We start from the raw sequence: 19,490 nt of genomic DNA on the forward strand, positions 1-19,490 counted from the left end.
CCTAAATTTATTTTTAAGATATATCTATCTGGGAGTTAAGACAGCTCAGTGTGTAGGGTACCTGTAACGCCATGAGCATGATCCAGGTTTAAGCCCTGTCATGACATGGAATGATAGAGGACATTTTGGTGCCATGGTATTTTACCCTGAAAGCAAAAACAAACAAAAAAAGAAGCCCCAGGTTTCATAGGGGAAAAAATGGCAGTGAAAGTGGAAGGGACGTTCAAGAGACATTTCTATTTAGGAGGAAAAATAGGATCACTTAGTGCACTTATTTGGCTTCTGTGCAACCCAAGTTCAAGGTCAAAGTGAAATCTAATAATTACAATAATAGCACTACCTGTTGACTCAGCAATAATAATTATAATAGCACTACCTGATGACTCAGTAATACCCAGCACAATAAATGTGCAGAGAATTAGCAAAAACAAACTTCAGAACATGACAACTCAAAAAGACATAAATGAAACAGAACTCCAAGAAATTTTAGAAATAGAGTCAGAGAAAGACTATAGGAAGCTCATTATGAAGTCTCTTCAAGAACCTAAGTACAGTACTGAGAAGCATACTCAAGGATTGAAAGAATTATTTTATTGAGGAGTTAGGAAACACAAAAGAAAAACTCCAAAGTTCTCTAAGAAATTAGAAAATATGAAAGAAGAATTTCAATCAGAATTTACAAAGCAGTTAAAAAGCAAGAAAGACAAACTTCAAATAGAATTGCAGGGTGTGAAAACACTTTGAGTGCAGTACAAAGTCAAGGATCAGGCTCTGGAAGTAGGCTCACTCATGCAGAGGAAGGAATATCTAAACTAGAAGATACAATTAGTCTCTTCTTGCAATTTAAGGATGATGGAAAAGAAAGGTTTAGAAAGAATGAAGCAACCCTCTGTGCAAATGCAGACTCCATCAGAAGGTCGAACGTAAGAGTGACAAGAATTCCTGGGGAAGAGGACAGGGTAAAGGGAACAGAGGCTATATTCAGGGAAATTATAGCTGAGCATTTTCCTCACCTGGGAAATCCTCAGAATATAAACCCCCTGGAAGCAGAGCTTATACCCATGTACCTAAATACAAAAAGACCAATAATACATATATATTATAATATAATATATAACATATATTATTATATATTATATAATAAAGATAAAAATATATAATTTGTATTATATATTATAATATATGTAGTATAATTTAATATAGACTATATTATATATATCATAGTAAAAATATTAAAACTCAAGAACAAGGAAAGATTATTGCAAACTACTAGGAGAAGAAAAGTGGTATACAAAAGTTTCATCAGATCTCTCTTCACAAAGCCTGGAGGCAAGGAGAGAGTGGAATGACATATTTAAAATACTAAAAGATAAGAACTGCCAGCCATGTATACTCTATTCCTCAAAGCTGTTCCTTAAAGCTGTCCTTCCAGTAAGAAGGAGAAATAAAGGTCTTCTCAAATATTCAGAAGCTAAAGGAATTTGTCACCATCAACCCTATCTAGCATGAAATGCTGAAAGGAGTCCCATGGGAAACAAAGGATTACATGTTCTAGGTGAGGTGAACAGCAGTAGACTAGAACTAAGAACACAACATAAACAAGAAAGAATAACAAAATAGGAAAGGAGAGGGAAGTAATGGAAAAAACAGTGTTATCAAATAGTAACTAGTTCAAGACAAAAATAAGTTTTTTTTAAAACTTATTTTTAACTTTTTTAAAACTTATTTTTAACTTATTTTTAACTTATTTAAAACTTTTTAAAATAAGTTATTACACTTATCACAATAGTTAAATTAGTGAGGAAAATCACCATATAGAAGAAGCATCCACACAAAATGACAGAAGGAAATGCGAAAACAATCAACAACCTAAAACAACTTTAAAACAAAGCCCAGAATGGATGTACGGAAACCACATGTATCAATAATCACCCTAAATGTGAATGGCCTGTGAAATTCACCTGTGAAAAGACTCACAGCAGCTAAATATATTAGAGACCATGATCTATCCACTGTATGTCTCCAGGAAACACAGTCAAAGAAAAGATCAACAGAAGCTTAATGTGGTTGGAACAAGATGTTCCAAGACAATAATGCAGAAAAAAAGAGCAGTACCAGTAATTCTGTTCTCAGATAAAATACACTTTCAGGTAAAGAAAGTAAGTAGCGATAGAGAGGGACACTACATATTGATCAAAGGATCAATCCAACAAGAAGCCAAAGCCATTATAAATATAATTGCACCCAATTATATAAAACAAGTACTCACTGAACTTAAGGTAGATACTGACAGTGACACAGTAATAGTAGGAGACTGAAACATACCACTCACAGTAAGAGACCTTGACAAAAAAATCAAAAGGGAAATAGCAGTTTTAATTGAAACCATAAATGAAATGGACCTAACAGATATATAAAGAACTTTCAATCCCAAAAGAAATGAACACAGTTTCTACTCAAGTAAACATGGATCATTCACAAGGATTAACCATATGATGGGTCACAAAGACAGCCTAACCATATACGTGAATATTAAAATCATAAAACGCATCCTCTTAGACCACGATGGTATGAGGCTAGAAATCAATGACAAAAAGAAAAGACCCATGCCTCCAAGTCTGGAGACTAAACAACATGCATATGAATAATACATGGGTTGTTGAAGAAATTAAGAATTTCCTTGATATCAATGAAAATGAAAAAACCAGTTATCAGACCCTATGGAATATAGTAAAAGCAATCTTGAGAGGGAAGTTTATAGCAATACAGGCCCACATTAATAGAGGAGAAATCACTAGTTAAGCATCTAACAACTCAGCTGAACCAACTAGAAACAGAGCAACAAAGAGATCCAACAGTCAGCAGGAGACAGGAAATAGTTTAATCAGAGCAGAAATCAACAAAATGGAAAACAAGAAAGCCATCAGGAAGATTAATGAAACTGAGAGTTGATTCTCTGAAAGGATAAATAAAATAAACCACTACACTCACTAAGAGAAAAAGAGAGAAAGTAATGATAAAAATCACTCAGAAACAAACGTGAGATATTACAATAGATGAGGCAGAGATACAAAGGATCATGTAAGATTATTATGAACATCTAGATACTAATGAATTTTATAAAACATTAAAAGAAGAAAGAACACCCATTCTCCTCAAACTCTTGCAGAAAAATAAAAGCTGGAATACTCCCAAATACATTTTACAAGGCTAATAACATTCTGATCCCAAAGCAGGAAAGTATTACACCAAAAAAGTAAACTATAGATCTATATCCCTGGTAAACATTGATGCAAAGATCCTCAAAAAAAAAAAAAAAAAATCCTGGCAATCAAATCCAACAACATATTAGGAAAATAACAGACCAAGACCAGGTTGGATTCATCTCTGTGAAACAAAAACGGTTTGGCATCAGCAAGTCAATCAATATAATCCACCATACCAACAAAAGGAAATATAAAAATCACATGATCTTATCAATTGATGCATAAAAAGCACTTGGTAAGGTCCAACACCCATTTATGATAAAAGCACTCAAAAAATTCAGAATGAAAGAAAAATTCCCCAACATAATAAATTATATATATATATTTTTTCTTTTTTCTTTTTTTTTTTTCCCTCCAGGGTTATTGCTGGGCTCGGTGCCTGCACCATGAATCCACCGCTCCCAGAGGCCATTTTTCCCCCTTTTTGTTGCCCTTGTTGTTGTAGCCTCATTGTGGTTATTATTATTGCCATTGTTGATGTTGTTCATTGTTGGATAGGACAGAGAGAAATGGAGAGAGGAGGGGAAGACAGAGAGGGGGAAAGACAGACACCAGCAGACCTGCTTCACCGCCCGTGAAGCAACTCCCCTGCAGGTGGGAAGATGGGGGCTCGAACCGGGATCCTTAAGCCGGTCCCTGCGCTTTGCATCACATGTGTTTAACCCACTGCGCCACCGCCCAACCCCCTGAGTTATATATATTTTTTAAACCCATGACTAACATCGTATCAGTGGGGAACTAGGCAAGGATGTCCACTCTCAATACTTCTATTCAACATAATCTTAGAAGTCCTCACCAACATTATAATAAGGCAAGAAAAAGAAGGAATTCAGATTAGAAAGGATGAAGTTAAATTATCATTATTTTTATATGATATGCTGTAATACCTAAAGGAACCCAAAATTTGCAAAAAAAAAAAAAAAACTACTAGAAAGCATCAATAAACTCAGCAAAATAGCAGATTAAAAAATTAATACTCATATCTGTATACAAAAGATGGGCCAGTGGAAAGGGAACTCCAGGAAGCAATCTCATTTACAATTGAATCCCAAAATATAAAATACCTGGGAATAAATCTACCAAAGGAGGTGAAAGACCTTTTCAAGTAAAATTATAAGACACTGTTAAAAGAAAGAGGATGAGGGAGTTGGGCGGATGCACAACGGGTTAAGTGCACGTGGCACAAAGCGCAAGGACCGACACAAGGGTCCCAGTTCAAGCCCCCGGCTCCTCACCTACAGTGGAGTTGCTTCACAGGCAGTGAAGCAGGTCTGCAGGTGGCTCTCTTTCTCTTCCCCTCTCTGTCTTCCCCTCCTCTCTCCATTTCTCTCTGTCCTATCTAACAATGACGACATCAACAACAACAACAACTACAATAAAACAAGGGCAACAAAAGGGAAAATAAATAAATACAAAAAAATTATTTAAAAAAACACTTAAAAAAAAAGAGGATGAAACAAAGAAAGGAAAGATCATCGCCTGTTTAGGCAAGAGTAAACATCATAAAATGGCAATACTGCCAAAAGCAATGTATAGATTCAATATAAATGCTATTAAAATCCCAATGAGATATTTTAAGGAAATTGAACAACTTATCCAAAAATTCATGTGAGATTATAAAAAGCCAAGAATAGCAAAAGCTCTCCTGAAGGATCACAATTCTTGACTTCAGTTTATCCTACAAAACAATAGTAGTTAAAACAGTGTGGTATTGGAACAAAAATGGACATATGGATCATGGAACAGGAGAGCCCATAATTAAACTTACACATATATAGGGAAATTATATATGATAAAAATGCCAAAAATGCTCAATGGGAAAAAGAAAGTCTCTTTAACAAATGGTGTCTGACAACTATATTTGGAAAAATGAAACCAGACCACCACCTAACACCATGCATCAAAATTAACTCAAAATGGATCAAAGATCTGGATATTAGACCTGAAACTATAAAATAGATAGAAGAATACATCAGTGAAACATTTCAGGACCTTAACATTAAAGATGTATTTAGATTATCATGGCAAATGGTAACAAAGACAAGATTGAACAAATGGGAGTATATCAAATTGAAAAGCTTCTATATACATCAAAAGAAAAATTCATTAGGATAAATACAATACTCAGCAAATGGGAAAAGATATTTGTACACTGCACTTCAGACAAGTAGTTGATATCAAACACCTATAGAGAACTCATACAGCTCAACAACAAGAAAGAGAACAGCCCCAAAAAATAGTGGGCAGGGAGTTGGGCTGTAGCACAGTGGGTTAAGTACAGGTGGCACAATGCGCAAGGATTGGCAGAAGGATCCCAGTTTGAGCCCCCGGCTCCCCACTTGCAAGGAAGTTGCTTCACAAGCAGTGAAGCAGGTCTGCAGGTGTCTTTCTCTCCCCATCTTCCTCTCCTCTCTCCATTTCTCTCTGTCCTATCCAACAATGACAACATCAACAATAAAACAACAAGGGCAACAAAAGGGAATAAATAAATAAATAGTAAAAAAAATAGTGGGCAAAAAATATGAATAGATGGCTCTCTAAAAAGAGATGCACTCTCTCGATCCATACCATTTGATACTGCATCTGCTGATCTCAACCGAATCAATCCAACCAGTACCACCTCTACATGTTTCACTTCAGACGGTATCCAGAGATGGCAGGTGTGATGGCAAACTTTCATCTCCACTACGCTGGTGAGACCTTATCTAGCTCATGGGACTCCTGATTCAAAGGGTTATATGCATCCCATGTTCACAGTGGCTTCATTCACAATAGCAAAAACTCAGAAACAACCAAAATGCCCTTTAACAGATTACTACATAAAATAGTTATGGGACATATACTCAATGGAATACTACTCATCAGTAAAAAAAGATGATATTGTGTCCTTTGGGATAAAGTGGATGAAATTGGAGATTATACTTAGTAAACCAAGTAAGGATGTAAAGGACATCTATAGAATGGTTTTACTCACATGTAGAATATAGAGAACTCAATATATGAATGCGAAAAAAAGTGTCAACCTGTATCTAAGACTATGGGAGAACTATAATGGTTATTTATGGGGATGGTGGTAGGGACACAGACGTTTGGTGATGGGAGTGGTGAGAAAAAACAAGACTATACTGTAAACCATCAACCTCTCAATAAAAAATAAAAGTTGAAGTAAAATAAAAAAAAAAAAGACAAAAGAGAGGGTTCCAAGATCATTTCTTCATTTAACTAAAGTTACAAGTATTACCTTTCTGTTTGTCTAGCATCTAATATTATGCATACAGCAAAGTATGCTCCCTTAGTAAAGAATAAATAAATAATTTGAAATCTAAGGAGGACTGAAAAGGTTTAGAGAATAATCTGATTTAAGATACACCACCAATGTGTGATGACTAGGGCACATTCCAGTATAACTGTTCTGATATACTTCAATTTGTGTCCACATCTAGAGACCACGGACTAAAACTAACAGAATTCAAAAGTTATCACTGTACATGTAGCTTCTAAAGCCAGGGTAGTTATTTTATCAAATAAATGTGAGTTAAAATAAAGGTCTATTTAAATAAAATAAATAGTAGTTAAAATAAAGGTTTATTTAATAAAATAAACCTAGTAGTTGCTTTCTTTCTCTATAATAGAAGGGCATGATTACTTCTATTCTAACAATTAAATTCTCTAGGTACCTACCCTTCAATGTGTCTAAAGTGAGGGAGATTGTTTTTAACTGGAGCTATACTCTGCTCTGGTTTATGGTAGTTCTGGGAATTGAACTGGGACCTCTGGTATCTGAGGCAAAAGTCTAGAGGTGAACTGCAACTGAGAATCTTAATTCCTCATCTAAGGAAAAGAACTTTTTGTAGTACCAACTACTCAAAAATGTCTATGCATACACAGCAGAGCAAATCTTCTCCAAAGGACAAATTAGCTGTGAGTTGACAAGGAGTCAAGACAGGCATAACATTTCCTTTTATTATTCTTTTCTAAAAGTACTTAAACATATAGCACAGGAGTCAGACAGTGGTACACCTGGTTGAATATATACTTTACCATGCACAAGGACCTGAGTTCAATCCCCTGGTCCCAATCTGCATGGAGGAAGCTTCACAAGCATTGAAAAGATGTCTTGGAGGCAGAGTCAAGCTGGTGGCCTGAAGGTGACCAACAGACAGATTCTCCCCCCAAAAACTGATTCAAATCTTGGAAAAAGATGTCTCTTTTTCTCTATCTTCCACATACCTCTCAATTTTTCTTTGTTCTACCATATAAAAAACAAAGGGGTGGGGGATCAGGGAAAAAATGGCTTCCAGGAATAGTGGGTTTATCATGCAGGCACCAAGCAAGCCCCAGTGATAACCCGGTGGCACATTTTCATATTCATACATTTTTATATTACATATTTATTTGTCCAAATCATTTATCTCTTAACCCATTATTACTAAAACTCTTTTTCTCTTTACAATGATCAAATCTTAAAGCTCTAAGGCATCCACCTTTACAGTGACTATAATAGTATAGGTTTTTCTTCATCATGTGAAAACACATATCCTTACAAACCTTTCTGTGTACACTTTAAGCAAAAAGTCTACCAAGTCAAATGAAATTTATTGGTGATTCTTGAATACAATTCTTTCCTAAAGTGAAAAGGATATGTATTTTGCATATTTACTGGAAGCAGTCTGTTTTGAGAGAGTATTTTATTCAAAAGTTAATGGGATGATTTATGCATACTTTTATATCTTCTGCAGTATTTTACACACTAACCTTAAGCAATAATTCCATTTTTATGTACTTCAGTAAAAAAATGGGTATTTCTGGGCTGATTGTATTCACAAAGAGGAAATGATTACATTGAAGAAATTTCTAACACAAGATTTAGGGAAGATAGGGAAAAACACCATCCTTTTATCAGAAAGAAAAATCTCACATAGCTGTGCAATAGAATAAAATATCCTTTCTCTTTTCATTACCTTTGGTAGCAATTAACATTAGTATTCCTTGTAATAGTTAGTCACAGATCACCTTTTTATAGATGAAGCATCCCAAAGTACTTACAAAAGCCTTCTGAACTAGGCACCTACTGCAGAGTAGTCTGGTGGCAGAATAGTAATACATCCACACTGGGGGTAGCAGGAGATTTGAGAATCTAATTTACTGCACCAGTGGAGACTGAGCATCAGGGCAGTGAGGCTCTTAGCTGCTAAAGAAGGGCCTGGACTGCCTCTGTCAAACAGCTCCCCTGCTGACCTATTCATCAGTGAAGTAGGCATTAAGTAAGGCTCCTCTACCATCTTTGGTATGGAATGGCTTAAAATCTCAGTGTATTGAAAGGAAAAACGTAAGAGTATTAGAAAATGTTAGCATTCAAGATATTTTCTATAATTAACATGATTTACCATAACAGCATCAAGCATTTCAGTGGGATATTACAGAGACACTAACACGATGTATTCCTAATAAGCACAGCACAGAGAAATTGTGAAAGAATCACTTCTTATGGATTCTAATAGAATCTAAGAAATTTGTTGTCAGGAAATATGAATATCATAGCTGGATTTGAGAATGTTTACAAAGTTGAACTTCTCATCTAATCAGCATATGCAGTAGATAGGCTATCAACTATGATTTGTGACATTACGTGACTAGAATGGGATAAATGCAGTTATTATCTTTAGAAATGCAAATCAAACAACCATAATATTATGAAATATGCAGGCTAATTTTTCAATTTTTTAAGAGATGTTTCATTTATTAACAGAGAGAGAGAGAGAGAACAAACCAGAGTATCATCTTGGTACATGTGAAGCCAGGGATCAAAATCAGTACCTCACTCAATGCCATTCTCTGGGCAGCAAACGTTAAGACTTCTTATATTAGCCAGGAATATGGCTTAGTGGGTAGGTGAATAACCTTCCCTGTGTGCGGATCCAAGTTTGATCCTTAGCACTGCAGATGACTGAGTGGTGCTCTGGTCTCTTTATTTCTCATAAAATAATTAATAACTCCTCTATTTTTTTTACCAAAAATTGTAGTTATAAGTCAAATCAGTATAGCCTTCCTTTATCATTAGTATTTAAAATATAGCTATTTAACTTCTTCAAGAAAAGCCATTTAGACAACTTTAACATTTATAATACACTACTTATTTGACTATAACTTAACAAATCTTAGTCTTAATGAAGATTACCTGATGCCAATAAACATAATTACTTAAATGTAATATAGTTATCAAGTAACTGGGAACCACAGCACTAAATTGAAAACAAGTAAGAAGATCAACAAAAAGATATAAAGGAAATATTTATATAAGTATCTTCTTTATCAAGAATCAGACTACTAAAGTAAAAACACAAATAAAAAACCCTTTTTATTCATTTCAAGCATTTAAATATTAATTTTCACCTTAAGTATTTAAGTTTTAGTTCCAATAGTTCCCCCCTCCAAAAAAATGCAGATATATGCTATTAATTCAGTTGTACCAAGTACAAATGAAGAGCAAAGAATGCCATAGTGTGTATAAGGTTCCTGTAGGCAGAAACTGCCTTTTCCACACTTTTACAGTGCCCAGAACATAGTGAGTTCTTAATGAATATCTATTAAGTGAACATTTAAACAGTAACAAGTTAATTTCAAGTGGGAGTCTTGAATTTTGTCATCACCAGGGCTTCCCCATTTTGGACTAATTTACTTGGCAAGATACAAGAGAGACATAGACTGGCCACAGACAGCAATGGGATGGGCTTGAATTTGGGTCATGTGCACAGCAACATAAGTACACTGTTGAAATGAGCTACTTTGCTGATCCTGAATTATTAATAAAATCTCTCCATTAAAAAAAAACCTGAAAATATATGAATTTAGCATACATCTACCTCTATGTGAAGAAAAATGTTCAAGACTGAATAAAATACTAGTTTTCCTAACAACTATAGCAAAAACATCTTCCTCTAGCTAATTAGATAAGCTTCTGCTTTCTAAACTTTCACAGATAAAATAACCAGTTTATCATTATGTTTTATCAATGATTATAAGTTCATTTTGAAAATGTCAAAATAATTAGTTTATACATACCTTGATATTTCATAAAACAAACACAAATGACTAAAAGGCATAGATTATCTAAATTCTACCACACTTAATACAATTTTGGGGGGAAAGATCATGTTACTTAAATGATGAAAAATTAAATGCAACAAGTATGCATCTACAGTAGTCTAATATATAGTATTATGAAGTGATTTCAAAAGCGGATGGAAAAATGCCAAAAAACAAATTTGTATGTTATACTTTGCTCCAAAATCCATTTTACTTATAGTCTTAAAATTAATTTAAGAGGATATTTTAATTTACTTTTCTTAATCATTCTGAAATTAGGCATTAAATATGTGAATAATGCAACTTGCCAATATGGCATACAAAATTTTTTAAAAGGCTAATTTTCTTTCTGCTATTTAATATTAGCTCTGAATCAACGGACTCTTCTAGCAATAAAACAACAATTCACAATTAAAATTTTAATGACTACAAAGGTTCTTGGGGTCAGAGAGTTGGCTGAGCAGCAGAGAACATTCTTTGTATGTATAAAGGCCTGGGTTTGGTCCGAGGCATTAGATAATGGTCCTGTATAAGAATAAGAAACATACATACACACACAAACACATCAAAACTGGTAGAATGATGTAGAGGTCTTGGTTTTATCTTTTTTCTCTCACACTCTTTCACAACAACAAAAAGAATTTTTAAGTGGTTATTTCTATAACTTTGTTAGAAAAAAATTAAATGGAAATAAATTTGCTTAAAAAGAAAAATTTAGTATATATATCACATCTGATAAATTTATCATGTTAAAAGCTATAAATAATTATGTAATTAGTGTATTTATAGAATTAACATACTACCATAGAAAAAGTCCTGGGTCTGGGAAGACCACATATGGTTATGAAAGAAAATTTTAATACCTGAGGATCTTTGAGGTACCAGGTTCAATCCCTAGCCCCACCATAAGCCAGAGCTGAGCAGTGCTCTGGTTTTTCTCTGTATCTCTCTCTCTCCTACTAAAATAATACATCTTTTTAAAAAATCCTATAAAAAGCATGTAGACTAAATGAACAGAAAGATTATTTCATATAGGTTATACTTAACAAAAAACAATTTATTTCCAGTTAGAAAGTAACTCCTTTCCAATTTTATTTGCATATTCATAAAATCATATATACATACTTGCGTGTGTCACTAAATATCTTCAGGCAATTTTATTTTTATTCAAAATAAACCAATATGTTAGCAGTTCTCCAAATAGTAAAAACAGTATTAAGTAAAAGCTGTTTCCTTTGCTCATCTTAAAGCCAGAATGCAACAACGTTGCCATCTAGTGTGCATATCAAGGAAGTATTTAAAATACTAATGTCCTACTCTTGTTTGCACTTAAAAATTTAGGTGTGTCTAAGTTAAATATAAATTGTCGCTTCTATGGGTAATGATTACGGTGACAGTAAGTGAAAGAAGCTCACCAGAGGGATAGTGTGTTACTTTGCCAAATATGTAGCCCAGGCTGGAGCCTGACCCCCACCATATTGAAGAAGCTTGGTGATATGGTCCTATGATTTTCTCTTCCTCTCTCTGGCTCTCTCCCTCTATCTCAACAAGAAAGAAAACTAACTGAAAATATATAGCAGACAGGCCCTTCTTTTGGATGTAAATTCTGTCACTTCTTGTTAAAGAAAAAATTTTTTTTTTCTTGAATATTTTAATGATCAAAAAAAAAAAAAAGGCCATTCAACTCATTAGGGTCATTTACAACTACAATTTGCATACACCCCCTCCTGATCCTTTGTATCCCAAATAGAACTGAGATCAAGTCTTAAATGACTGTCAATGAGCCAAAACCACTTTAAGATGAGGGTTTAAATATACAAAAGCTATCACTTTAATTACTGCAAATGAGTAAGTGATAAAGAATTAAAAATTATTTAGGACTGCAGAAAATTCTACAACTATTAAGGTTAAAAAATTAATTAAAAATGAATGACATTGAAGAAAAAAAAAAGTAATGATATTGGAGACTTACAGAGGTGTGGCTACAGAACAGGAGCCACTTCAGACCACTCTCCTGTGCAACTAGGAAAAACAATGAAAAGTTCCCTGAAGACTCAACAAAGTACAACCAGGATTTCTTCAGAAACTCACTAAGTCACAAAAGAGTACAGACACATGTGGTCAGCAGGTGGAAAAGGGGTGAGAAGGAAGCAGGGAGTATAGTGGTTATGCAAACAGACTGCATAAATTTTAAGTTTTCTAACTTATTCGGCTATTTTCCAACTATCTTTCACTGTTACCCTGCCTGGGGCTCCAAAGTTCCAGGTTCAGTTCCCCACACCACCATTAGCCAGAGCTGATCAGTGCTCTGGTTAAAAAGAGAGAGAGAAAGAAAAAAAGAAAGAAAATAATATTTTCTGGGTTATTTTAAAAAATCTTCTATAATTTAATTCAGTAGATTTTTCTGAAATTGTCAACTTATAAGCCTTAAATATATATATGTATTTTTTAAATATTCCTATTTTGTGCTACTGCTGCCATCTACTGTAAGTTCTGTGAACTTATTCACTCTGGAAAAAAATTAAAAATTTTAATGCTTATTACTGTCAACCTGCAGAGAATACACACACACACACAGGAGGAATAAAGATATTATAGTTTACTTTCTTAAAATTATTTTTAAGGTTTTCATTAAATTATAATTTATCATTATAATCATGAAGCCATTTACTAATACTTGTGGTGGATATGAAGAGTTGTATACACATATATAGCTGTAAAACAAAAATATCATGCAATATTGTAAAGCAATGTTAAATCAGTGAAACATTAGGTGGTCTGGGAGATGGCACTAGAGCGTTAAGACTCTCAAACATGAGGTCTGAATTCAGTTCAGACCAGCACATGTACCACAGTGATATCAGTTTCTTTTTCTCTGCCTATCTTCTTCATGAATAAATTAATAGAAAATTTAAAAATAAAAAAATTAGAAAAAAATGTGTGTTTACATTGAAAATTTTTATTTTAAAAGACCCAGAAACATTGGGTTGCTTTTCTCATTAACCTGTATCTGAAAATAAGCCAATTCAGTAATACTCTCAAAAATTCTGTATTTGACATTTTATTCACCAAGAACACTGTCCATTACAGTTAAAATAGTATCACATGCAGACCAAAAATCTAAATGCCTATAACTTACCAGTTATACAAATCAAATATCCCATAAAATAAAAATGATAGATGATGACCTATCAGTAAGCTTACCTGGGAAAAGATATTTGCTGTTGGAGCAACTCTGCTGTCCACAATACTATATAATATTGCTAACAATCTGTCTAGTGGAAATGGTTTTGGTCCAAGGAGATGATTGCTTGTCTGTAAGGGGGGGAAAAAAAAAGCACAAAAGTTCTTCTCGTAGCTAAACACTCCTCACTTTCTGTACTATATTAATAGTAAATATATATATATATAAATTCTCCAAAGAAAGTGACAAAAACCAGCTTGAAGTCTTTAATATAAAACTTTCTCATATGATCACAATTTCCCTTTTAATATTTTCAGGAATTTGTGACTTAACATCAAGAAATATTAAATAAAAAAGTTTAAATCACTCAGCATAGTCCTGAACAGCACCTGCATTTTGCTGCAATAACCACGTTAGATGACTTAGCCAAGTAATTTGTCAAGACAGTGCATAACTAAAACCACAGTCAAGGATGTAACCCCTAAACTAGAAATTACTTTTTACTTCCCACCACTCCTCTTTGTACCACTACATACAAAAAGTACTTGTTTAGTATAACAATTTAAAAAAGATCAGCTGTAGTAAATATTAGCTAGAAGCTAATGTTTTTTAAAAATATTTTATTTATTAATTTTCTCTTTTGTTGTCCTTGTTGTTTTTCATTGTTGTTGTAGTTATTATTGTTATTGATGTTGTTGGTGTTAGATAGGACAGAGAGAAATGGAGAGAGGAGAGGAAGACAGAGAGGGGGAGAAAAAGACACCTGCAAACCTGCTTCACTGCCTGTGAAGCAACCCCCCTGCAGGTGGGGAGCCGGGGGCTCGAACTGGGATCCTTGCCGGTCGTTGCGCTTTGCACCACATGTGCTTAACCCGCTGTGCTACCACCTGACTCCCAGAAGTTAATGTTTTATAACTTGTGATTGAGCTTTCAGCTCAAAAAAAAAATTTATTAATTTTTTTAAAGTATAAAATGTTTAAAATTGAGAACAAGGCCATATAGAAAATAATACAATTTACTGTCATTAGAAAACTGCAGTAGTCAACTTTCATCTTATTAGAAAGTCTTAATATCAGTATAGGAATTTAAGTATTATTAGCAAAGATAAGCAACGGAAAATTATACTTACATGCATAGGAGTAGCTATTTCATTATATATTTTAATGATTTTTTGAGAGAATAAGAAAGAATAACCATTATGCTACCTCCCCATCCCATAGTCTATATTTTAGGTCAAATCTATAAAAATAACAGAACAAGAACTGATAGAGAACTAGAAAGCTCTTATATCTGTTCATACAGCTCCCTCTGTCAGGAGTCCCTTTCTCCTAGATTTGAATAAGCTGCACTCATTTCACGTCAGCCCTTTTACAGTCCTGACATCATTAACATTCAGTCATTTCCTCAAAATTCTGATTTTGTTTAATGGCCTAAATTTCTTGTATTTATACTCTTTCTGTTTAACAAGTACCCACCGAAACACCAAATGTAAAGATAACAGTTTGCTTAAAGAACTGGTGAGAACTTTGGTCCACAAGACAGCCTCAACTAGACTTTTCTCTAAAACTCACCATACACTCCAGTCGTCATTTCTCTTGCTTGGCTCAGATAATTTACTCATCTCCTCTCCCTAGTTTGCACATACCTCACCATTTCTTCAAGCCCATTCAAGTGCAACCCTACCACAAACCTTGGCTGAACCACACAGCCAACATGATTCTCTTCTATCAATCTTTTATCAACCTAAAACAGCTACACATTTGAGGGCACAAAATCAGTGACCTGTCCAGGGGACAAAGTCTTATCAGAGATGTCTAAGTGAAAGAGCTTACTAGAAAAATGTCACCATCTCAATTGAATGGATTTGTTAAAATAAAGAAAATAAAATAAAATCCTGGTATACTTCTGGCTCAGTGTGAAAGGAGAAAAATATTTCCAGGAATTTTTAGCAAGAAAGTAGGCCTAATTTTTTTTTTTGGGGGTATAAAAACGTCCAAACTGAAAATTGCTTCAAACAATCCTAGGCTACCAGCATCCATAACAATTACACAGAAGTATGGAAACATATAAAACAACATACTTCGTGCCTTGAAGCTTCTGAAGACTGTATCAAGAATTAAAAATAATGTGATATTCAGGAAACAAGGCATTCATTATATGTGTAAGTCAGCAAAAACAGAAAATGTGAAATCAGATCAATGACTTATTAAAAAATTGTAAACTCACTTAAAAAAATTTTTTTATTATCTTTATTTTGATAGAAACAGTTAGAAATCAAGAGGGAATGAAGAGATAGAGGAAGAGAGGCAGAGAGACAACTGCAACACTACTTCACCACTTACAAAGCTTTCCCCCTGCAGGTGGGGACCAAGGACTTGAACCCGGGTCCTTGCATACTGTAATGTGTGTGCTCAACCAGGTGCACCACCACCTGGCCCCGTAAACTCACTTTTATCTGTCAACTCACTTGAGTGTCTTCACTAACAACAAATACTTTCTACTACATTATAGTGGTATTATGTCAAGTCTATGCAACTTTAGTCACAATATTACAAACACAACTGACAATGACTAACACAATTATGCATTGATCTACTTCCTAAAAGATGCTAAATTCATGAGTTTATCCTAGTAGTAATATTAAAATATAAAGGAGTACCTTTTCATGCTTCTTTAGAAAGTTGGTTTTCTTGATTTTCCCATGATGCTGCAATTAAGGAAAATAATTGTTAAATGAAAGCAAGATACTATTGCACAAATACAGAAAATTTTGTTTAAAACATGGAACTTATAATACTTGATTATTTTTTATTTTATACTACTTATCACCTAAGATATCACCTTTAAACACTGACAAATTTTAAGATACACTTGATTTAGATCTTCATTGTATAGAGGATTTCTTTCTTTCTTTCTACCATATCACTGCTCAGCTCTAGCTTATGTTGGTGCTGGGGAATAAATCTGGGGACTCAGAACTTCAGGCATGAAAATAATCTGCATAAATATTATGCTGTTTTCCCAAGCCCAGGATTACTTTTGCATGTAAAAGAGGCTTTGAAATGAAACAGAGATGGTGATATACCTAGTAAAGGCACAGTTTACCTACCATATGGGATAAACCAGGTTCAATAACCCAGCCTTCATCTGCAGGAAAGAAGTGTCACTAGCAGCTGAAAAGTGGTGCAAGTGTCTATTCTCTCTCCCTCTGCCTGTCTCACTATTTATTAAAAAAAAAAAAGGCACTGGTAGCAATGAAATTATGGTACATACACTCAACCTCACCAATAACCCTGGTAGGATAAAAAAAAAAAAAGAGAGAGAGAGAGATGCAGCCTAAAATAACTTACTGTGTTGATGTTTAAAAACTTATTCATTTATTAGAGACACAAATTGAGAAGGAAGGGGACATAAAGAGGGAGAGAGACCTGCAGTACAGTTTAACTGCTCATGAAGCTTCCTCACTAGGGGCTTGAGCCTGGGTCTTTGTGCATGGTAACATGTGCTCTCAACCAAATGTGCAACCACCTGGCTTTCAGTATTGACTTATTACAGTACACTTTTGCTATAATAATAAAAAAAGATAATGGATTTTTATTCAAAACTTGTAAACATTCTGCAAATTAACAACAACAAAAAAAACCTGAAAACATTTTGCTATGCACTTAGAATCTCATGAAACTAAGGCTACTGGGAGAGAGGCAAAAATTAAAACTTACTTTATTATAAGTACATTTAATGAAGAATTAAATACCGTATTTTTTTCAAAAAAAAAAATTCAGAAATTGAGTTTCTTTAGCATACATGCAGAAGTAGTTCACGAATGTTTGGATAATGGTGTGTGTAGTTCATGACCATGACACTTCAATGGAAACTCTTGAATGAAAGAATTACCACCCTCCTTCAGCTAGCAAAATAGCTCCTTTGGACAGTGTGCTACTTTGCCATGTGCACGACACAACTTTGAACTCTGTCCTCTTGCATAGAAGGAAGCTTCCATGCTGTGATGTCTTTCATTCTCTCTCTGCCTTCTCTACGGTTAACAAAACAAAACAAAACAAATCAACAAAGGCAACAACAACAAAAAAGAATGAACACCCTTAAAACTACTCCTACCCTGCATTCTTTAAACAAAATCTTAAGTGATCTTTTCAAAATCTAGATCACCTAAAATATACTGCAACTCTTCATGAAGCTACTTCTCCCAAATTTTTAGAGTGTGATCTTAAAATCTTTTTCTTTTTTTTTTTTTTTCCCTCCAGGGTTATTGCTGGGCTCGGTGCCTGCACCATGAATCCACCGCTCCTGGAGACCATTTTTTCCCCCTTTTGTTGCCGTGGCCTCGTTGCAGCTATTATTACTGCCATTGTTGATGTTGTTCGTTGTTGGATAGGACAGAGAGAAATGGAGAGAAGAGGGGAAGACAGAGAGGGGGAGAGAAAGATAGACACTTGCAGACCTGCTTCACCGCCTGTGAAGGAGTCCCCCGCAGGTGGGGAGCCAGGGACTGGAACTGGGATCCTTACGGCGGTCCTTGCGCCTTGCACTTAACCCACTGCGTCACCGCCCGACCCCCGATCTTAAAATCTTTATAAAGAATGTGTTCTAAATACATATCTAGTAATATTTTATTCTAATATCTGCCCCTTAGAAATTTATAGGCATTGGGCAAGGGTAGATAGCATAATGGTTATGCAAATAGACGTCATGCCTGAGGCTTCGAAGTCCCAGGTTCAGTCCCCTGCACCACCATAAACCAGAGCTGATCAGTGCTTTGGTAAAAAAAAAAAAAAAAAGACACTACAAAAAAAAAAGCATACCAATAAAAATATTCCTTAAAAAATAAAGTCATTTGTTATAAAAATAAAAAAGACATTTATAGGCATTGAAAAAAATTTTAATTCCTGGAATTAGGTAGTGAGACAGCACAATGGTAAAAAACACTATTTCAGGGGACCAGGCAGTGGCAGACCTGGTTAAATGTACATATTACAGTGCACAAGCTCCTGGGCCCCACCTGTAGGGGGAAAACTTCACAACTGTAAAGCAGGGCTGCAGGTGTTTGTCTGTCTTTACCCATCTGTCTTCCCCTCCCTTCTCAATTTCTCTGTCTCTATCCAATAATAAATAAATAAATAAATAAACAAAATTTAAAAAATAAATAAAACAGTATTGTATTCAAGTTCTACCACCACCTAAGCTACAGCTAAGCAGGCCTCTTTTACATTAAAATAAATCTTCAGGAATTATCAAAACTAAGTGAAAAGAAGTTAGCTATTCTTACCTTAAGAAAGAATCTCTTATCAGTTCTCGCTGGATTATATGATGCAAGGTATGCAGCAATTAAAATAAACTTAGAGTAATAAGGGAGCTCCACATGAGTATATGCCGAGAGACCTACACATAAAATTCTTTGTGAAATTTTTTTTCACTTGATACATTTACCTCTAATAATTTTTTTAAATTTCTCTATTAGGGGATTAATGGTTTACAGTAGACAGTAAAATACAATAGTCTGCACATGCATAACATTTCCCAATTTTCCACATAAGAATACAACCCCCCTACTAGGTCTTCTTCTTTCATCATGTTCTAGGACCTGAACTCTACCCCCTTATGAAAATACTTCATGAAGGTTTTTAGTATAGTGTTAGACTTTAAGCATCTGTACATTTTTTTTTACATTTTATCACTTATCTTTTGACTCTCTTTTAGTATTCTGTAGTCAAACTCAAAAGCACAGATTAAAATGACATTATAATAAAGGTGAGAGTGATGGTGATGAGCAGTTATTAATGACATGCTTTTCCCACTCTGTTATCTTGGCTTCAATTCTACCCACTCTATCCTTCAAAGTAACGCTTTCCATAAATCTTCCAAAGATCCCCCCACTACCAAACCAAAAATAGAGACATTTTTCTCTACTATGAATGCTTATTTTTTGAATTTCACAT

General features: G+C 34.5%; 1 protein-coding gene across 3 annotated transcripts in view; it reads right to left on the reverse strand.

The window, feature by feature from the left end:
• The window catches only part of ORC5 (origin recognition complex subunit 5), a 70,179-nt gene that overhangs the window by 24,648 nt on the left and 26,041 nt on the right, over positions 1 to 19,490 (reverse strand). For all 3 annotated transcript variants that reach the window (XM_060196370.1, XM_007532674.3, XM_060196371.1), the window contains 3 exons: positions 18,821 to 18,933; positions 16,196 to 16,243; positions 13,557 to 13,667 (listed from right to left, as the gene is read on the reverse strand). In XM_060196370.1, coding sequence (XP_060052353.1) covers positions 13,557 to 13,667; positions 16,196 to 16,243; positions 18,821 to 18,933 — 272 coding nt within the window. The remainder of the gene's footprint in view (positions 1 to 13,556; positions 13,668 to 16,195; positions 16,244 to 18,820; positions 18,934 to 19,490) is intronic.

The sequence above is a fragment of the Erinaceus europaeus genome, chromosome 8 (genome assembly GCF_950295315.1).
Source record: "Erinaceus europaeus chromosome 8, mEriEur2.1, whole genome shotgun sequence".
Classification (NCBI taxonomy): Eukaryota; Metazoa; Chordata; class Mammalia; order Eulipotyphla; family Erinaceidae; genus Erinaceus; species Erinaceus europaeus.